This window comes from Xenopus tropicalis, chromosome 6, assembly GCF_000004195.4.
Source record: "Xenopus tropicalis strain Nigerian chromosome 6, UCB_Xtro_10.0, whole genome shotgun sequence".
In the NCBI taxonomy this organism is placed as follows: domain Eukaryota; kingdom Metazoa; phylum Chordata; class Amphibia; order Anura; family Pipidae; genus Xenopus; species Xenopus tropicalis.
Window position 1 is genome coordinate 12,571,144 of NC_030682.2, and position 20,722 is coordinate 12,591,865.

Below are 20,722 nucleotides of genomic sequence, written 5' to 3' on the forward strand. Positions count from 1 at the left end.
GGAGATAGTAGGAGCTGCCATGTTGCTTTCCTTAGAACCAGAGTGGGATCATGCTGCTACTGATGTTGGGCACCCCAAAACTGGTGCACCTTGATGGGGAGCTTCTTTATAGAAGATACATACCGTATATGTGCAATATTATCCTGCTTATGTACTGCCTGATGCCTCTGTGCTGAGCCAGTCTGAATGGGGAGATTCTGCCCCCGCACCTGTATGTACCTAGTGCCCAGCTGCCCAATCTTGCACGGTTATGGGTACAAATATACCCCAAGCCCACCAGGTAAAGCCCAGGCCCCACAAATCTTAAAAGCAGTGATGTTGGCAGATACAAAAGACACTTTCAAGGAAGGGCTGGTTGCCTGTTTAGCAAGTGGGAAAGAGACAGGGCTACTAGTATTAACCCTGGGCTAGCATTAGGGAGCAATTAGTAGTCACACAGAGAGGGGTCCCATAGCAGGGATGTGAATGGCCTATCAGGGTACATTACACATAACCCAAGGCCGTGCAATCAGCTCTGCACTTTACATTGATTTCACTCTCTTCTGGCTCCAAGCTTCCCCCCCCCCCCCCAACAACAGTTGAAGGTAAAGACTCCAATGGGCAGTTGTTTTCTTTTACCGTTTTTGTATTTTTTTTCTTTTTAGTACATAGCTGCTGTGAATGTCAGGCAGCCGCGCGTTCCCACAAAGGAACCAACAATCTCTCTCAAATAAAATACAGAATCTGCTAAAATATATACAGCCCTTCAGTCCCAGTCCTTGGGGGCCTCTCTGGCAGAAAGGGGCCAATGTGTCCGGCAGTACAAGGGCATCCATATTTACACAATACATCCTTCCTGGCCTGTGTGGGGCTCATCTGGCCATCTCCTCAGCCACCACTTTGTTTATCTTGTCCTTCAAGTAGGCCGACTTCTGCCACTCGGATTTCAGATCCAGCCATTCATAGTAAGGCACCTGTGGGAGGCAGAGAGTCATCAAATACTGCTGGATACTCAAAGGGTTAAAAACCATTTCCCCTCATGGGTTTGGCATGTAGCCTGGGAACATTTATTGGGCCCACCTGGAACCTACCCCAAAGTACCGAGCTCTAAATTCAACATACTCTGGTGTTGGGCTGCTCTCTTTCCCTTGATCACAGTTGTCTGGCTGCTCTCTTTCCCATGGTTACAAAAAGGGTGTGGCTTGGCCTGTATTGAAAGTGCTGTTGTGCCACCACATGTATCTCTATAAAGTGTATGTAACGCAATGCTACAGATAAACTTCTTGACTATCTTTTTAGCAGTGGGGCCACCAAGGCTGCTAACCCAGACCACCCCCGCCCCCAGAGAAGGCTGCAGCAGAGTGCTGGCAACAGGGAAGCGACAGGCGGGATCTCGGGTCTGGGTCGGTGGGGCCCACTGGGTGAGAGAGCAGCCCAGGGGCAAGAAGTACAGATGGGTAAGGCATGGCACAGAGAGATGGAGACAAAACTGAAAGTTGGCATCAGTCTTAAATAATGATGCTCAATGTACGGCCATTATTTAAAGGGGTACGCTATACACTGCTTATAGCATGAATGTGTAACCGGAGTGCCCCATTTTGTCCTGGCAGAGGCTGAATGGAGAAAGCTCAAGTTACAGATGCAGGAAGCATCTCCAGGCACTTGTCTGCTCAGTTCTTCAGCTGTGGGGGCTACACCTGAGCAGAGAAGCGTCAAGAGATGCTGCAGGGTTGGACAATTTCCCTGCAGCAGAACCAAGAGCAGTACTCACCTCCACCACCAAGAAGCCAGCAGCCTGCAGGTGTCGTCGGGTCAGCACAAAGCGGCCCAGCAGATCTTTACTGCGAGAGTTAAAATTGGGGAAATCCCAGGCCACAAAGGCAAACCTAGCAACATAGAAAAGGCCAGAGGGTGAGACAAACTGCGCAGTGCAGCCTGCAGCAAGAATCAGGGCAGGATGTTAGTAACAAGGAGACCCGTCTGAGCGGCGCAGGGACTAATCTGCAGATATAAGGAGCTAAGCCGGCAATCCTTACATCCTGTGCTGCAGCCGCGTAACAACAACTGCCCTTGGTGATGTAACAGGTAAGTAGATTTCTGGGGTGGATGAAGGTTGTGGCAAATATAGGCTGGAATTATGGAAATTCTGCCCATTTGGAATGTTCTATCACTGCTGGCAGATATTGGTTTGGTTTAACATATCTGGAAAAAAATGCAGGGAAACTGTGGGGGGCACTTATAAAACTGGGCAAATTTGTTTCTAGGCAGAAACCCATGCCAACCAATCAGATGCCTGCTTTCATTGTTCTTCCTGCGGCTGGCTGAAAAAAGCTAATCATTGATTGGTCGCTATGGATTACTAGCTAGGTGCCCTGTGTTTATAAATGATCCCCCATGATTTCAAATGATGCAAATCAGCAAACACTTATTCCTAGAGAGGTCTGTGCTGCTGTTCCCTGCTTTGCTGATTGGTGGGGGGGCGTCACATGATGCTAGAGATAGGGTGTCTGTTTCAGTCACCTTCAGTTGACTTTTATACATTGACACAAGGTTTTCTGACTAATGGGCCCATTTGGTACCTCACTAATACCCCTCTGTGGGTGGGCGTCACCCTGCCAGCAATACACAGGGGCAGTTGATTTCCCATCCATAACAACGTACCTCCGGGTTCCTTCCGGCAAAGGCTTCTTCCCCTGCGAGTGCGGAAGGTGCGGTGCTTCTAGATCCATTAGGGATAGGGGTTTGTTGTCACTGTCTAGAACAACCTCACCGTCTGGGGGAAGAACAAACATATCCAGGAATTTAGTGGCCTATAGCAACCACTGAATACAAGTAAAAAATCAATGTGAGACTATACAGAAGTTCTATGGGGCTGCACAACTACTACTCCCAGCAGTCCCAAGTAACTATTGGCATAGTTTAGGGGCGACTAAAGGGCAACTTTTAGGTCAGTATGGGCACCATACTCACAGCACATATAGTGTCTGTTCTGCCCAGGTCAGTACGGGCACCATACTCACAGCACATATAGTGTCTGTTCTGCCCAGGTCAGTACGGGCACCATACTCACAGCACATATAGTGTCTGTTCTGCCCAGGTCAGTATGGGCACCATACTCACAGCACATATAGTGTCTGTTCTGCCCAGGTCAGTACAGGCACCATACTCACAGCACACAGTGTCTGTTCTGCCCAGGTCAGTACGGGCACCATACTCACAGCACATATAGTGTCTGTTCTGCCCAGGTCAGTACGGGCACCATACTCACAGCACATATAGTGTCTGTTCTGCCCAGGTCAATACGGGCACCATACTCACAGCACATATAGTGTCTGTTCTGCCCAGGTCAGTACGGGCACCATACTCACAGCACATATAGTGTCTGTTCTGCCCAGGTCAGTACGGGCACCATACTCACAGCACACAGTGTCTGTTCTGCCCAGGTCAGTACGGGCACCATACTCACAGCACAAAGTGTCTGTTCTGCCCAGGTCAGTACGGGCACCATACTCACAGCACATATAGAGTCTGTTCTGCCCAGGTCAGTACAGGCACCATACTGTTCTGCCCAGGTCAGTACGGGCACCATACTCACAGCACATATAGTGTCTGTTCTGCCCAGGTCAGTACGGGCACCATACTCACAGCCACAAAAAAGCACTGGCACTCAAAGCTGCAAAAAAGGGACAAACCCTATAAAAATCTTTAATGCGGAGGTGCCTCCGCATTAAAGATTTTTATAGGGTTTGTCCCTTTTTTGCAGCTTTGAGTGCCAGTGCTTTTTTGTGGCTATTGGAATTGGGAGGGTGCCGATCCCTCCAAGCAGTGTGCACCGAGCAAAAAAATTTTTGGAGAGCTAGGGTGTGCGGGTAGGATCTTTTGTTCTTCTCCACCATACTCACAGCACATATAGTGTCTGTTCTGCCCAGGTCAGTACGGGCACCATACTCACAGCACATATAGTGTCTGTTCTGCCCAGGTCAGTACGGGCACCATACTCACAGCACATATAGTGTCTGTTCTGCCCAGGTCAGTACAGGCACCATACTGTTCTGCCCAGGTCAGTACGGGCACCATACTCACAGCACACAGTGTCTGTTCTGCTCAGGTCAGTACGGGCACCATACTCACAGCACATATAGTGTCTGTTCTGCCCAGGTCAGTACGGGCAACATACTCACAGCACACAGTGTCTGTTCTGCCCAGGTCAGTACGGGCACCATACTCACAGCACATATAGTGTCTGTTCTGCCCAGGTCAGTACGGGCAACATACTCACAGCACACAGTGTCTGTTCTGCCCAGGTCAGTACGGGCACCATACTCACAGCACATAGTGTCTTCAGCGCAAACTTATCCCCACAGCCTCCTGATCAAGGAGTGAGGCCCATGAGCTGAAGGGATTCTGTAGCAGCCATTTTGGCCAGCATCGCCCACTGTTCAGGGGATGCTGAATTTGACAAGGCTGCATTGAATCATTATAGTTAAAACCATATAATTGCCAAATAAATTATGAGGGTTGAGTATTAAAGCTGTTTGGCGCATTTGTGTGCTCCCCTGCAAAGCTGGCATTTTTGCCCGCAGTTCACCCATCATGCTGAGACCTACTGACAGACGTATCAAGGACTCTCACCAATATACCAGCCATACACTGTATTCACTCCGCAGCGGCACGTCCCCTCCACAGGGAACAGTTCTCGGAGCACTTCCTGCAGGCCGCTCTGCAGAGGGGACAACTTCCTGTTGGCAGTAACCGCATGGGTTGTGCTTATCGACTCATTGGGGAGGTGAGGGCCTGTGTACTCCGGATGCTCCAGAAGCGCCGTGGCATTAATGTGCGCCAGCTTCAGCCTGTAATTAGCAGATCTAGGGGAACTGTCGGCTATGGGAAAGAGAAATAAACAACATTAGAATGTCTCCTACGTGCAGGTACCCAGAACATAAAGTCCTGCTTATATATGGAGCATATTTTTTTCCCTTTAATTACCCAGCCCTGGCATCTGGAGTGCAGATCCAATAAAACTTACTGAAGAACCTGCTGTACAGTCCCGGCTCTAGCACTTTGCTTATATAGGAGGAGTCGACCTGTCGCAGGACACACAGGGACCATACGATGTCCACTAGGAGGTAGGGATCCAGCAGGTCCAGCTCGGCGTGAAGCTTCTGGTGCATCTAGAGAAGTGAGGAGAAAATGAGTCCAACTGGACTGACCCTTTAAAACGCGGCTCTAACACAACACAAACATCTGTCCGTAGCACAATTTTATCCTCGAATTCCGCTACAAGGGAAAGCGAGGCCCATGAGCTACCATGTTGCTGTTGCAGCCACTTGGGCCAGTAGCTGCCAGGGATAAGGCAACGCTGAATTTGACATGGCTGCAGAGCTAACGTGAAAGGCCCAATCCCCAGGTCCCATTCATAACAAGAGAGACAGTTACCATGCTGTAAAACTCCTCCCGCTTGCTGGGCTGGAAGTTCAGGCGGCCAAATGCCAGGACAAGGTTACACAGCTGAGGTACAGTAAACTTCTCCGACTGGTCGATGCTTGCCTGCAAAACATTTCCAACATATGTATTGTAATGTACAAAGCACAATTCAGCAGGAACAGCCCCCTAAGTTTGCTCATAGCCTGTACAGAGAGATACCATAAAACTATGGCAGCATAGGGATTCCCCTGTACTAAGCACAATTCAGCAGGAACAGCCCCCTAAGTTTGCTCATAGCCTGTACAGAGAGATACCATAAAACTATGGCAGCATAGGGATTCCCCTGTACTAAGCACAATTCAGCAGGAACAGCCCCCTAAGTTTGCTCATAGCCTGTACAGAGAGATACCATATAACTATGGCAGCATAGGGATTCCCCTGTACTAAGCACAATTCAGCAGGAACAGCCTCCTAAGTTTGCTCATACCCTGTACAGAGAGATACCATAAAAATATGGCAACATAGGGATTCCCCTGTACTAAGCACAATTCAGCAGGAACAGCCCCCTAAGTTTGCTCATAGCCTGTACAGAGATGCCAAAAACTATACCAACATAGGCATATGTCCAGGCTAAGCACATTCTGGGAGGCTATGCATCTGTACTTAATATGGTTTCATACAGCAATGGGTGCCATATTAACTTGTTAGAGAATAAGGGCTATGCTAACAAGGCCCCAGGTAGGACTCACCTGTGCAAAGGCTTCAAACAGAGGCAGGTTGGACCACTTGAGGTAGGCAAATGACTTGACGCAGCGGGCAATGTCATTGGCACTCATTTCTGGCACCTTGGGCAGAAGGTCACTGGCCATCTTCTGAAAAACCTGTGTCTGGTGGAAGTTCAGCTTTCCTGGCAAGTGAGAGAGAAACATTTATTTTTATTTCAGAATAAATTTAAGGCCAACATGACCTGTTTCACCTTCATATAGTGCAGCATGTCGGGCACCCTAGTGCCTATTGGTCAGGTCAAGACTCCCTGTGTAGCAGAACAGTACAGTTCCTAGATACAAACATACATGTCTGTAGCACATATTATCCTCAACTTCCACATTAAAAAGGAAATCGAGGCCCATGAGCCACAGTTAATGTTGCAGCCATTTGGGCCAGTAGTAGCCTGGGGGCAGGCAGTACTGAATTTGACTTGGCTGCTAAGATTAAAGCCACACACATTAGCACACAGCACCCACATTCTCTTAATACAGTGGTGATAATTACAAAATGACCATTGTATTACAGTAGTATCTGTACATATCTTCATTTACTTAAAATAGCAGGTTCCCTCGCCTGTATAACTCAGCCTGCAGCCTTGTGCCTTTATATGGGCACAGAACCCCTCAGTGACTGCTAATATCCTTATCATTTACAGTAGGGGGTACATTATCCCTTATAATACATGAGTGATACTCAGAGTTCCCTGTATAACTCAGCCTGCAGCCTTGTGCCTTTATATGGGCACAGAACCCCTCAGTGACTGCTAATATCCTTATCATTTACAGTAGGGGGTACATTATCCCTTATAATACATGAGTGATACTCAGAGTTCCCTGTATAACTCAGCCTGCAGCCTTGTGCCTTTATATGGGCACAGAACCCCTCAGTGACTTTTAATATCCTTATCATTTACAGTAGGGGGTACATTATCCCTTATAATACATGAGTGATACTCAGAGTTCCCTGTATATCTCAGCCTGCAGCCTTGTGCCTTTATATGGGCACAGAACCCCTCAGTGACTGCTAATATCCTTATCATTTACAGTAGGGGGTACATTATCCCTTATAATACACGAGTAATACTCAGCTCTCTGTATTATTCAGACTGCAGCCTTTAATAGATGCCTGGGGGTATACTGTGGCCTATATATTATATTCCAAGAACCTCTGGCAGTGACTTACCATAGGCGAATGCCAAGTCGACCACTACAGCAGGACTCAGGCCAATGTGCCGCTGTACCAGATGATAAGACAGGGCCCTGAGCAAGGGAACTGTGCGTCGGTTCTGTGCTGCTAAAGCCAGCGCCACCTTCCTCATCTCATCAGGGGTGAATTGCTCTGCGTATTCTAAAGCCTGCAACACAAAGTGTGTCAGATACAGTGAATCTCCTTTCCCAGAGATGTCGAGAAACAGCCTTACAATAAAGTTCCTGCCTAAAAGCCCATCCCATGAATAGATTGGGAAAAGCAGCTACAACTATGTAGCCTTTAGACCTATCTGAACCCCCGTGAATAACTGCACATTAGGACGTTGGTCAAGGACCCCCAGATATCATAGCTCTCATACCTTGTCCTCCAGCTTTTCCATAAGGGCCTTCGAGATGAAGCCCACCCGGGTCATTAAAGTAACCACGCTTTTTGCATCTTCAATCTCCGTCCACCGCAGTTCCAAGTTCTTCACCAGGTCACTAACCAGGTGCTTCTGCTCGGGGCTGCGAGTGAATGTGACGTACAGGTCAGACAGTTGCACGAGAGACTTAAAGCTGAGCCTCCGCAAGCGCCACCGGACCTCATTCTCCACCGCTTGCAACTGTTTGTTGTCTTCCCTTATGCCCAGTATGTACAGTCTCTTCAGCAGTGACACCAGATTCCCGTTCCAGATAGTGGAGATCTGAGCAATAGGGGAACACAGGGATGTAAGATTATTAAATATTGATATTCTGTATCAGTCTGCCTATCTACTTAGGCAACCATAATATCATTTTAGGTTTCCTAAAAAACATGAAATGTGTATAAGGTGAAAATACACAGCGCTACTAGTAGCAGCTACTTGTCACAGCTACTAAACACGAGAAAATCACCTGCCATAGACAGTACTGCAAATTGCCTCTGCTAAAACACAGAGACAATTATCAGTAAATGGTCAGCATTGTCTGTTTTAGTAGCCGTGACAAGTAGCTGCTACTAGTAGCTCTGTGTGTCTTCATGCTAAAAGTAATAACAGTATAATATATTACTGCCCTGCACTGGTACAGCTGGGGTGTTTGCTACAGAAACCCTACTATAGTTTATATAAATACCCCGCTGTGTAGCCCCTGGGGCAGCCATTCCTGCACTGGTACAGCTGGGGTGTTTGCTACAGAAACCCTACTATAGTTTATATAAATACCCTGCTGTTTAGCCCCGGGGGCAGCCATTCCTGCACTGGTACAGCTGGGGTGTTTGCTACAGAAACCCTACTATAGTTTATATAAATACCCTGCTGTTTAGCCCCGGGGGCAGCCATTCCTGCACTGGTACAGCTGGGGTGTTTGCTACAGAAACCCTAGTATAGTTTATATAAATACCCCGCTGTGTAGCCCCGGGGGCAGCCATTCAAAGGAGAAAAGGCACAGGCTACTTAGCAGATAACAGATAAAACCCCATTGCATACTACAGAGCTTATCTATTATCTGCTATTCCTGTAGAATACAATGGTGTTTAATCTGGTATGTCACCTGTGCCTTTTCTCCTTTTTCTCCTTAAGGGCTCTGGCACACGGGGGAGATTAGTCGCCCGCGATTTAACTCCCTGTTCGCGGGCGACTAATCTCCCCGAGTTGCCTACCCCTGCCATCCCACCGGCGAACGTGTAAGTCGCCGGCGGGATGGCAGACGCGGCGGCGCGATTTCGCGCAAATCGCCCCGCCGCGTCTGCCATCCCGACGGCGACTTACACGTTCGCCGGTGGGATGGCAGGGGTAGGCAACTCGGGGAGATTAGTCGCCCGCGAACAGGGAGTTAAATCGCGGGCGACTAATCTCCCCCGTGTGCCAGAGCCCTAAATGGCTGCCCCCGGGGCTACACAGCAACCTATTTATATAAACTATAGTAAAGTTTCTAAAGCAAACACCCCAGTTGTACCAGTGCATTATATTTTAATTAAGCTCTTTGTAGATTGTAAGCTCTTTTGGGCAGGGCCCTCTTCACCTCTTGTATCGGTTAATGATTGCTTTATATGTTACTCTGTATGTCCAATGTATGAAACCCACTTATTGTACAGCGCTGCAGGATATGTTGGCACTTTATAAATAAATGTTAATAATAATAATTATTTTAAACACTAATTTTTTGGTGTTACTGTTTTGGCAAGGGGAAATAAACCAATAGAAATCCACGAGAAGTGGTGATTAGAGTTCATTTAAAATGTCAGCAGCCCATGGAGCCTTCATATCTCACAGCAAGAGACATGGGACACAATGAGCAGCAAACGTTCTGTAGCAGCCACTTGGGCCAGTGGGGATCATGGAAGCGACCCAACTGAATTTGACAAGGCTGCGCTATGCAGAGATACAGGCAGCAATAGTACCTGGTTATGTGCCTGCACTAGCAGCTGCTGGAAGCGCTCATCCTGCACCACGCTGCCCCCCTGGGCTTTGGACTCCATCAGTACTTTGGAAACCTGGGTGATTATCATGGCTGCCTGATTGCCGCTGATCTCCCGATCCACTCCCAGCTGCAGCAACTCCTCTACGCTCGAGAGCGACTCCAGCACGGATTCAAACTTGCCATGCTCTGGCACAGAACTGACTGTCTGCTCTTTGGTCAAGGCTTTGTCTTTGTGCCTGCAAAGGCTGGAGCTGTGGAGGGAGCTGCATGGCAATACCGGCTGGGCTGGATGGCACACTTTCATGCATTCATGGATGTGAGTGTGAGTAGCGGGTGCATAGGCAGTAGAGGCAGCCAGGAGGCGGGAACAGCGCTGGACGAGTCGGGCTGCCATGTTACTTGTTGGTAACCCAGCGGGGCACACAGGGGGTCACTTCTGCATCTCTCTGCACACAGAATAAAGTGTTAGAATTAAGTAACCCAGTAATTAAACTGCACATAAGGGAAGTGAGACCACCCAATGCCAAAAAGAAGCAGGTCAGGCAGTTTGTTGGGGGCTGAATTAGAACCCAGCACAGGAGCAACATAAATCCCTTCCCTGGTGCATGTGAGAATGCATCCAATGTGTCCGGGACCCCTATTGCTAGGGGGGCACTGAATCCACTATTTTTGGATTCGGCCGAACCCTGAATCCTTTGTAAAGGATTCGGCCAAATACCAAACCAAATCCAAAATTACATATGTAAACTAGGATACTGAAGGCTTAAAGATCGCCTTCCGTGTTTATGTGACAAAAAGTCACGTGATTTTAAGGATTCCCATAGGCTAGGAGAATGGATTTGCCTGAATCTGAATCCTGCTGAAAAAAAGCCAAATCCTAAACTGAATCCTGGATTCGGTGCATCCCCACCTATTGCCTCCCACACACATACAGCAATCATAGAACACAGACACCCCTAATTACTTAAGGGGTTCAGGAGTCGGCACCACACACTCACATTGTCTGCAGCAGTTATTTTTTATCCTGGGCAACTAGACAGGTGCCAGGCCCATGTGCTGCAGGTATTGTGTGGCAGCCGTTTGGGCCAGTGATTGCAATGAAAGATACAACACTGAATTTGACATGGCTGCTATTAGTATTAGTGAAGACACACAGAGCTACTAGTAGCACTTATCACGGCAACAGAAACAGACAATGCTGATCATTTACTGATAACTGTCCCTACGTGTGTTTTAGCAGAGGCAACTCTCAGTATTGTCTATGGCAGGGGATTTTCTGGCATTTAGTAGCTGCTACTAAGTAGCTCAGTGTGTCTTTGCCCTGAAGCTTCAGCCTGGGACCCAGAGATGCGATTAATTGTTTTGTCTCCCCATCAACTTAAGGGACAGAACCAGGGGACATACATTGTTTTAATGGCAATTACATGCACTAATGCCTGGGTGCCCAAGGTGCAACACCCTACTATCCTGCTTACTCTGCACCCAAGTTGAGACCCTTCTCTATTTCCACATTTGTAACTTTGAAGCTTTGGTCCCTTACTTTCTGTATGATGCAGACGCTGCTATTCTGAGACAATCTGTTATTGGTCCTCATTGTGTTTTTTGAATTATTTAGCAGTTTGATATGCAGCAGATTTCTGGTTTCTAGGGCCCAATCTAACCTAGCAACCAGGCAGTGACTTGGAAAACAGGAACATGGATAAAGGAGGGCCTACATAAAGAGATAATAAACAGTAACGATAACATTGTAACCTTGCAGAGCAACAGTTTTTTTGGCCGCTGGGGTCAGTGACCCCCATTTGAAAGCTGCAAAAAGGCAAATAATTGAAAAACTATAGAGAATAAAAAATGAAGACCAAGTGAAAAGATGCTAAGAATAGGCCATTCTGTAACATACTAAAAGCTAAAGTGAAGGTGAACCACCCATGTGAAAAACAGAAGGTAAGAACTAAGTGATATTACCTTCCCCACCCCCATTTTCTCAGATATAATAACCCTATCAGGTATATTCAGTGTGCGGCCCTGCGGCTGCTACACTACAACTCCCATCACTCCCCGCAGCAGAAGCGGGAGATGCAGTTGGGCAGCTGCCAGGGAGGCACAGGCTATAGGGCTACAAGCGCATCGCTCCCCGCTCCATCTTACCGACACTGGCAGCATGGAACACGCAGCCGGCTTACTCTGACCTCCAGAGAGGAAAGCGGAAGCCGGAAGCGCACAAACTACGTCACTACCGCAGTTCAAGGCTATTGGATAGCACCCGGCCGAGCGCCATATTGGGTGATGGCAAAAACACAGGCATCGGTCGCCATGTTTGTTCAGGGAAGGGAGGAGTAAGAGGGGATGTGTGCAATTATTATTGTCTTGTTTAAGAGCCGTTTCACTGAAAAACGTTATCAATGTGTTTTCTGAAAAGACTGAATATGAAAATAGCGCAAAGCTGCACTTTCTTGTTATGATTAGTAGCGCTACGTATCCATAAAGCGCCAACATGTGTGCCAGCTCTGCCCAACCCAATGATGGCTATATAGCCCACTATGGAACATACAGACAATTACTAAAATAACGTACAAGAGGTGGAGAGAGCTGTGTTCCCCAGAACTTACTATCCAAAAACTGCATTTAGAGGTAAAATGAGATACTTGCCCCAAGTGGGTGACAGAAACCCTATGGTGAGAGGGCAGTGGCAAAAGTGGATCTGAGGGGAGCTGGGTTGTATGTAGGGTATAAAGGGGGGAGCTGGGTTGTATGTAGGGTATAAAGGGGGAGCTGGGTTGTATGTAGGGTATAAAGGGGTGAGCTGTGTTGTATGTAGCGCATAAAGGGGGGAGCTGGGTTGTATGTAGGGTATAAAGGGGGGAGCTGGGTTGTATGTAGGGTATAAAGGGGGGAGCTGGGTTGTATGTAGGGTATAAAGGGGGGAGCTGGGTTGTATGTAGGGTATAAAGGGGGGAGCTGGGTTGTATGTAGGGCATAAAGGGGGAGCTGGGTTGTATGTAGGGTATAAAGGGGGAGCTGGGTTGTATGTAGGGTATAAAGGGGGGAGCTGGGTTGTATGTAGGGTATAAAGGGGGGAGCTGGGTTGTATGTAGGGTATAAAGGGGGAGCTGGGTTGTATGTAGGGTATAAAGGGGTGAGCTGTGTTGTATGTAGGGTATAAAGGGGGGAGCTGGGTTGTATGTAGGGCATAAAGGGGGGAGCTGGGTTGTATGTAGGGCATAAAGGGGGGAGCTGGGTTGTATGTAGGGTATAAAGGGGGGAGCTGGGTTGTATGTAGGGTATAAAGGGGGGAGCTGGGTTGTATGTAGGGCATAAAGGGGTGAGCTGGGTTGTATGTAGGGTATAAAGGGGGGAGCTGGGTTGTATGTAGGGCATAAAGGGGGGAGCTGGGTTGTATGTAGGGCATAAAGGGGTGAGCTGGGTTGTATGTAGGGTATAAAGGGGGGAGCTGGGTTGTATGTAGGGCATAAAGGGGTGAGCTGGGTTGTATGTAGGGTATAAAGGGGGGAGCTGGGTTGTATGTAGGGCATAAAGGGGGGAGCTGGGTTGTATGTAGGGTATAAAGGGGGGAGCTGGGTTGTATGTAGGGCATAAAGGGGGGAGCTGTGTTGTATGTAGGGCATAAAAGGGTGAGCTGGGTTGTATGTAGGGCATAAAAGGGTGAGCTGGGTTGTATGAAGGGCATAAAAGGGTGAGCTGGGTTGTATGTAGGGCATAAAGGGGGGAGCTGGGTTGTATGTAGGGCATAAAGGGGGAGCTGGGTTGTATGTAGGGCATAAAGGGGGGAGCTGGGTTGTATGTAGGGCATAAAGGGGGGAGCTGGGTTGTATGTAGGGTATAAAGGGGGGAGCTGGGTTGTATGTAGGGCATAAAGGGGGGAGCTGGGTTGTATGTAGGGCATAAAGGGGGGAGCTGTGTTGTATGTAGGGCATAAAAGGGTGAGCTGGGTTGTATGTAGGGCATAAAAGGGTGAGCTGGGTTGTATGAAGGGCATAAAAGGGTGAGCTGGGTTGTATGTAGGGCATAAAGGGGGGAGCTGGGTTGTATGTAGGGCATAAAGGGGGAGCTGGGTTGTATGTAGGGCATAAAGGGGGGAGCTGGGTTGTATGTAGGGCATAAAGGGGGGAGCTGGGTTGTATGTAGGGTATAAAGGGGGGAGCTGGGTTGTATGTAGGGCATAAAGGGGGGAGCTGGGTTGTATGTAGGGCATAAAGGGGGAGCTGGGTTGTATGTAGGGCATAAAGGGGGGAGCTGGGTTGTATGTAGGGCATAAAGGGGGAGCTGGGTTGTATGTAGGGCATAAAGGGGGGAGCTGGGTTGTATGAAGGGCATAAAAGGGTGAGCTGGGTTGTATGTAGCGCATAAAGGGGGGAGCTGGGTTGTATGTAGGGTATAAAGGGGGGAGCTGGGTTGTATGTAGGGTATAAAGGGGGGATCTGGGTTGTATGTAGGGCATAAAGGGGGAGCTGGGTTGTATGTAGGGCATAAAGGGGTGAGCTGGGTTGTATGTAGGGCATAAAGGGGGGAGCTGGGTTGTATGTAGGGCATAAAGGGGTGAGCTGGGTTGTATGTAGGGCATAAAGGGGGAGCTGGGTTGTATGTAGGGCATAAAGGGGGGAGCTGGGTTGTATGTAGGGCATAAAGGGGGGAGCTGGGTTGTATGTAGGGTATAAAGGGGGGAGCTGGGTTGTATGTAGGGCATAAAGGGGGGAGCTGGGTTGTATGTAGGGCATAAAGGGGGAGCTGGGTTGTATGTAGGGCATAAAGGGGGGAGCTGGGTTGTATGTAGGGCATAAAGGGGGAGCTGGGTTGTATGTAGGGCATAAAGGGGGGAGCTGGGTTGTATGAAGGGCATAAAAGGGTGAGCTGGGTTGTATGTAGCGCATAAAGGGGGGAGCTGGGTTGTATGTAGGGTATAAAGGGGGGAGCTGGGTTGTATGTAGGGTATAAAGGGGGGATCTGGGTTGTATGTAGGGCATAAAGGGGGAGCTGGGTTGTATGTAGGGCATAAAGGGGTGAGCTGGGTTGTATGTAGGGCATAAAGGGGGGAGCTGGGTTGTATGTAGGGCATAAAGGGGTGAGCTGGGTTGTATGTAGGGCATAAAAGGGTGAGCTGGGTTGTATGTAGGGCATAAACGGGTGAGCTGGGTTGTATGTGGGGAATAAAAATAGGGTGAGCTGGGTTGTATGTGGGGAATAAAAATAGGGTGAGCTGGGTTGTATGTGGGGAATAAAAATAGGGTGAGCTGGGTTAGCCGCTTTTTCTGTTTTCATTAGGCCTGTTTGGGTCTCAACTGTCTATGTGGTTTTCAGCCTTGAGAAACCTGAATAATGATCAGGACAGTAAATGAAAAACATTTAAATACTGAGATTTTTTTCTATCAACCTGGCTTAATTATTATAGTAGCTGATAACTAAGCCATGATGGAAGTCCTGGGAGTGGGACTACATACCTCCCAACTGGCCCAGTTTTCACGGGACAGTCCCTCTTTTACAGGTCAGCCCACTGTCCCGCTTGCCGAAAATCCCGCCATATGTCTCCTACCTGAATGGAATACGCTCGGGTGCAGGCACATGTAGCCGAAATACACATAAAAACGCAAGACTTTGCATTCTCTCTTGTTTTTATGCGGATATTGGCTACATGTGCCTGCACCCGAGAGTATTCCATTCAGGTAGGAGGCGTATGGCGGGATTTTCGGTTTTTAGCTTGCCGAAAATATACGCCTGGTCTAACATTAGTAGCTTTTGGCAGAGAGCCCAGAAATCTTAAAGTGTGACACCTGCACTTTTTTTTAATTAAATAAGTAGCTTTTGGCAGAGAGACCAGGGAGAAAGGTAAAAAGCCCCCCCTGCACTGAGATACAATTGTAACTAAGCTAAACAGGTCTCTTGGAGGAACTGAGACTCGCAGCTTAAAGGGCAATTTCACCTTTTCAGAAAAACTGTAATAACACATAAAACAGGACCCCAAAACCCCCAGAAATGTGTTCAACCTTTAAATAACTTGCCAAATTTAGTCAAATGGGGATGTGGTCACAAATATTTTCTTTCTGTTATCAAAAAGGTTGGCAGGTATGGGATTAGGTCGGCAGGGCCCACTGGGTTTTTTCCCGGTTCCCCACCAGCCCAGACCGACACTGACACACACCGCTAGGGACTGGGTGGGCAGGAGATTCAGAAAGACCCCAGTGTAGATACAGCCACTTGGAATCATGCTGCCCCTAGGCTCTGTCCGGCTCCCCGAATTTACCAGCAATGTTTATACAGAAATAAAATGAAAGTTGCAGCCCCATGCCCTGAGGGGAATGTTAGGATTAAAGTGATATCCTTTTACTGAAGGACTGCGTGTCAGAGTCGCATTAAGCTGCCACTTGGCTTGGGCTTCAGGGCATTCACATTAGAACTTGTTGCTTTCATTTAGTTCCTATGTTTATATTTCTGCCCTGTTTCTATCATTTACACTGACTGATCCCCTCTGCGTGCCTGGAAACTGTCAGAATCACATGGAATGTAAATGGGACATTTCTCTTTGGTCCTGTGCCAAAATATATGCAAAAAGACAGTTACGGCCATACAGAACCCGGGGCTAATTAAAAGACATAGGTGCTAAATTGCACTACTAGCAATGGGATCCCCTCTCCTCCATCTTCCCCCCTTCTGTGCTTCTTTCCTCCTTTGCCCCCTCTCTTTCTGTTTTGCCACCTTTCCCACATTTAAAGGAGAAGAGTTAGTGGCCATAAGGCTGATGCCACACCAGGCGTAGGGCTGATTTTTGCATTCTCACGCATTTTCGTGCGTATATCGGCTACATGTGCCTGCACCCGAGCGTATTCCATTCATTCGGGTGCAGGCACAAGTAGCAGGCGTAGGGCTGAATTTTCGGCAAGCGTTTTTCCGCTTGCCGAAAAAATCAGCCCTACGCCTGGTGTGGCATCAGCCTAAAAGCTCTTTGTTAATTGTTGTCAGATTTTTTTCAATTTAACTCCTTCTTTGAGGTTCAACCCCATTAAGTAACAGTCACCCCGCTATAGTTCCAGGGGTACCCAGGGCACAAATAAGCACTCAGTACCCAGGGCAATTGTAAAAAATACTCATCTTTAAATTTGAAATAATTACGCGTCAAAACCATCTGCAATAAATCGCAAATAAAATTCACTTTATACATGTGTAGGTTTGCCGCTGTTAAGTATTGTCGTATACATTCTATCCCTTCTTCATGGGGAATGGACGTGAAAAGATCCTTCACGTCCAATGAGCAGAGGAAAAAATCGCCAGATGGCACGCTAACGTCACTCAGTCTATTCAAAAAATCAGTAGTATCCTTCAAAGAGGGCTCTAAAATGGGTAATATCTCTTGTAAATGCATATCAACATATATTGCCGGTGGTTGCCATAGTGACCCTATATTAGACACAATTGGGCGTCCTGGTGGATTAATAAGACTTTTATGAATCTTTGGTAAAAAATAAATGTTTGGTATCTTAGGAAATTGTAGAAATATTAGTTGGTATATTTCCTCAGTAATTACCCCTTCCATTACTGCAGCATTAAGAAAGATATTAAGTTCATTTTTATACCTTACTGTAGGATCCCCTTCTAACTTACAGTAATGTGTTTCATTCTCCAACTGACGGAGTGCTTCTGCTTCATAATCACATTTATTTAATACTACAGTACCTCCGCCCTTGTCTGCCTTTGTAATGGTGATAGTAGTGTTCTGTTGTAAAGCTTTCAAAGCCTGCCTTTCGGCATAAGAAATATTAGAACCACTCTTTTTTAAATAAGCATCCTTCTTATGTGAAACCTTATTTGTTTCTAACGCGACTACTGCCTCAAAGGTGTCAATGGCTGTAAAGATACCTGGGGGGACAAAAGAACTTTTTTTACCCAACTTATTCTTTAAAGCAACCAAAAAACTATCAGGTTTGGAGGCACTGTCTTTCGTATCAAAATAAGCCCGTAATTTAAGGGAACGAATAAATTTAAACAAGTCAATAGTAAATGAAAAAGGTTCAGATACACACGTTGGAACAAAGTTCAATCCCTTATCAAGCACAGAGAGTTCATTCTTCGTAAGTTCATATGAAGAAAGATTAACAATCGTTGTTACCTGCGATACCGACGAACTCCCCGGCGTCTGCTCCCTGCTGTTGCTGAACTTTCTCCCCCGACCTCTCCGTACTTTTCGTTTCCCCTGCGTTTTCCTGATCCTAAAAAAGAAACCGCAGAGCTTTGTGACGAGGCGGGTGAGGCTTGTTCAGGCTCCGATGACCGTAATGATGATTTCTCCAAGTGCGCTGAGGAAGAAGAACGCTGTCTGCGGAAGGCCCGTCTACCTTCCTTCCACGTGTAGATCTCGTTCTTCTCATAATCATAAGTATCTCTTTTAAACTTCCGCAGCTTCGTTTGGAGGATCTCCTGCTGTAACTTTTCCAATCGTTGTTCTAGTTCTTGCAGCGAATTACCTATCGTAGCGCCCGACAGCACCTTGTACTCCTCCTCGGTGGAGTATATTTGTTGTTTTAAATCTTTAGTTTTAAGTTGTAGTTGCTGCATAGTTAGCGCAATAAGGTCCAGACTGCAGCGATTTAGTATACAGCGCCACTTGGTCACGAAATCCTGATCCTCTTTGAACAGTGCGGGCTGCAGCATAATCCTCAAGCCACGCGGTATTCGCTGAGATTTAGCATATTCAGCTAGGGCCGATGAATGTAGGGCCCATGCGATGTTCCGACGTTTTAGCTGTTCCAGCTTACGGAGCACCTCAATATCAGTCGGTGCAGAAGCGATTGGCAAGTCCTGTGCTGCATTCATAATTCGCTTCCTCTCTGTCTCCGTAAACCCGAAGGTTTCTGCCTTCCGATCCGTAGTAGCAGCTATGTCCGCAAACGACATGATAGGGAGATACTATCAACGGGGTGCTGGGAGGGTCACGCCGAATACTCACGTAGCCTACAACAGAGACCTTTCTCGCACACCCTTAACTCTCCATAAATTAAGCGCCCGGTGCTCACTGCCAGAGGGATCGGCACCCTCCCAAAAATCCAGAATTGTCAAACAATACAATGGCACTCAGGGCTACAAAAGGGACTAGCCCTTAATTCCAATTTTTTATTGCGGTAGTGCAACGTTTCGGGGCAACACAACCCCTTTATCAAGCATACAAATCGGTGTAGTGAACAGCATTTTAAATCCCAACCCATTAATGAAATCACCATAATTAATTGGTTACTTGTTAATTGCATCATACAACAAAAGTAGAATATATTAAAGGTGATATAACCCTATACAGGTCACACCGCAATAAAAAATTGGAATTAAGGGCTAGTCCCTTTTGTAGCCCTGAGTGCCATTGTATTGTTTGACAACCCCCTTAGCCCATAACAGGGTTACAGATATATAGAAACATTGGGGTAACAGTCACCCTGCTATAGTTCCAGGGGTACCCAGGGCACAAATAAGCACTCACCCCAAATCCCCCCTAACTGGCCTTCAGGCTGGGCCCCCTTAGCCCATAACAAGGTTACAGATATATAGAAACATTGGGGTAACAGTCACCCCGCTATAGTTCCAGGGGTACCCAGGGCACAAATAAGCACTCACCCCAAATCCCCCCCTAACTGGCCTTCAGGCTGGGCCCCCTTAGCCCATAACAAGGTTACAGATATATAGAAACATTGGGGTAACAGTCACCCCCCCTATAGTTCCAGGGGTACCCAGGGCACAAATAAGCACTCACCCCAAATCCCCCCCTAACTGGCCTTCAGGCTGGGCCCCCTTAGCCCATAACAAGGTTACAGATATATATAAACATTGGGGTAACAGTCACCCTGCTATAGTTCCAGGGGTACCCAGGGCACAAATAAGCACTCACCCCAAATCTCCCCCTAACTGGCCTTCAGGCTGGGCCCCCTTAGCCCATAACAAGGTTACAGATATATAGAAACATTGGGGTAACAGTCACCCCGCTATAGTTCCAGGGGTACCCAGGGCACAAATAAGCACTCACCCCAAATCCCCCCTAACTGGCCTTCAGGCTGGGCCCCCTTAGCCCATAACAAGGTTACAGATTTATAGAAACATTGGGGTAACAGTCACCCTGCTATAGTTCCAGGGGTTCCCAGGGCACAAATAAGCACTCACCCCAAATCCCCCCCTAACTGGCCTTCAGGCTGGGCCCCCTTAGCCCATAACAAGGTTACAGATTTATAGAAACATTGGGGTAACAGTCACCCTGCTATAGTTCCAGGGGTTCCCAGGGCACAAATAAGCACTCACCCCAAATCCCCCCTAACTGGCCTTCAGGCTGGGCCCCCTTAGCCCATAACAAGGTTACAGATATATAGAAACATTGGGGTAACAGTCACCCTGCTATAGTTCCAGGGGTACCCAGGGCACAAATAAGCACTCACCCCAAATCCCCCCCTAACTGGCCTTCAGGCTGAGCGCCCCCACAGATTATCAAAGCACCCCGTGGGGTGAGCCCAACAGTTTGTGACCAAGTGGCCTATGCGATGGAAGCTATGCCCACATCCCACACATGAGCAATGGAAGGAGAGGAGCACAGGAACCTTGGGGTCTCCCAGTTCTCTTGTAGTTAATAGTGAAGTGGTAGTGCACATACCCTAACATTATTTCTGGGGCCACCTTTCCTTCTCATAACGTGATGTAGAATTAAAAATAATTGTTGAGCACAAGTATTGAGAAACAAGCTTTCCTGCCGGGCAGTAATTAGTTAAATGGAAAATGCATCTCCACCAAGTACTGAATGGATCTAATGACCCATAGGTGTTTGGTATTTATATTACCCTGTATTTACTCTCTTAGCCTTTTGCAATACACTGAAGGCTTATTGTTCCCTATGTAAATAAGAACAGTAGGAGAGCTTTTGAATGTATTGGTGCTCTAATCAAGAGTAACTGTACCCTTAAATACTTTGTCTAATTGAACATTGTATAAAT

The 20,722-nt window shown here is 47.5% G+C and overlaps 1 protein-coding gene, 1 long non-coding RNA gene and 5 other non-coding genes across 9 annotated transcripts; 1 reads left to right on the forward strand and 6 right to left on the reverse strand.

Annotated features, from left to right (window-relative positions):
* Nucleotides 1-607: 607 nt before the first annotated feature.
* tbrg4 (transforming growth factor beta regulator 4) lies at nucleotides 608-11,917 on the reverse strand. Of its 2 annotated transcripts, none has more exons than NM_001004904.1 (11): nucleotides 11,904-11,917; nucleotides 9,739-10,204; nucleotides 7,739-8,062; nucleotides 7,354-7,525; nucleotides 6,153-6,310; nucleotides 5,416-5,526; nucleotides 5,006-5,150; nucleotides 4,612-4,860; nucleotides 2,641-2,752; nucleotides 1,751-1,865; nucleotides 608-953 (listed from the first exon to the last, which is right to left on the reverse strand). In NM_001004904.1, the coding sequence occupies exons 2-11, from the start codon at nucleotides 10,150-10,152 to the stop codon at nucleotides 852-854; spliced, it is 1,902 nt and encodes a 633-aa protein (NP_001004904.2). In that variant the 5' UTR covers nucleotides 10,153-10,204; nucleotides 11,904-11,917; the 3' UTR covers nucleotides 608-851. The 2 variants fall into 2 exon arrangements, with proteins under 2 accessions (NP_001004904.2, XP_031759171.1); XM_031903311.1 differs by lacking the exon at nucleotides 11,904-11,917 and adding an exon at nucleotides 11,721-11,893.
* LOC116411502 lies at nucleotides 2,758-4,336 on the forward strand. 2 transcript variants are annotated; one of them, XR_004223150.1, is made up of 3 exons: nucleotides 2,758-3,601; nucleotides 3,909-4,008; nucleotides 4,040-4,336. It is a non-coding gene; the product is annotated as an uncharacterized LOC116411502 (long non-coding RNA). The 2 variants fall into 2 exon arrangements; XR_004223151.1 differs by having other exon boundaries at nucleotides 4,088-4,336.
* LOC116411839 lies at nucleotides 4,313-4,448 on the reverse strand. The gene has a single exon (XR_004223387.1). It is a non-coding gene; the product is annotated as a small nucleolar RNA SNORA5 (small nucleolar RNA).
* On the reverse strand, nucleotides 5,222-5,358 carry LOC116411840. Its single transcript, XR_004223388.1, has one exon. It is a non-coding gene; the product is annotated as a small nucleolar RNA SNORA5 (small nucleolar RNA).
* LOC116411842 lies at nucleotides 6,475-6,610 on the reverse strand. Its single transcript, XR_004223390.1, has one exon. It is a non-coding gene; the product is annotated as a small nucleolar RNA SNORA5 (small nucleolar RNA).
* Nucleotides 9,574-9,709, reverse strand: LOC116411843. Its single transcript, XR_004223391.1, has one exon. It is a non-coding gene; the product is annotated as a small nucleolar RNA SNORA5 (small nucleolar RNA).
* Nucleotides 10,756-10,890, reverse strand: LOC116411841. Its single transcript, XR_004223389.1, has one exon. It is a non-coding gene; the product is annotated as a small nucleolar RNA SNORA5 (small nucleolar RNA).
* Nucleotides 11,918-20,722: the final 8,805 nt, after the last annotated feature.

Excerpts from the sequence above, each read along its gene's own strand:
- tbrg4 (NM_001004904.1), bottom strand. The coding sequence starts at position 10,152 with ATGGCAGCCCGACTCGTCCAGCGCTGTTCCCGCCTCCTGGCTGCCTCT. Across the intron at positions 6,311-7,353 it reads CGACTTGGCATTCGCCTATG|GAAAGCTGAACTTCCACCAG; the intron begins GTAAGTCACTGC and ends CTCACTTGCCAG. Across the intron at positions 2,753-4,611 it reads AGTGTATGGCTGGTATATTG|ACGGTGAGGTTGTTCTAGAC; the intron begins GTGAGAGTCCTT and ends TTCTTCCCCCAG.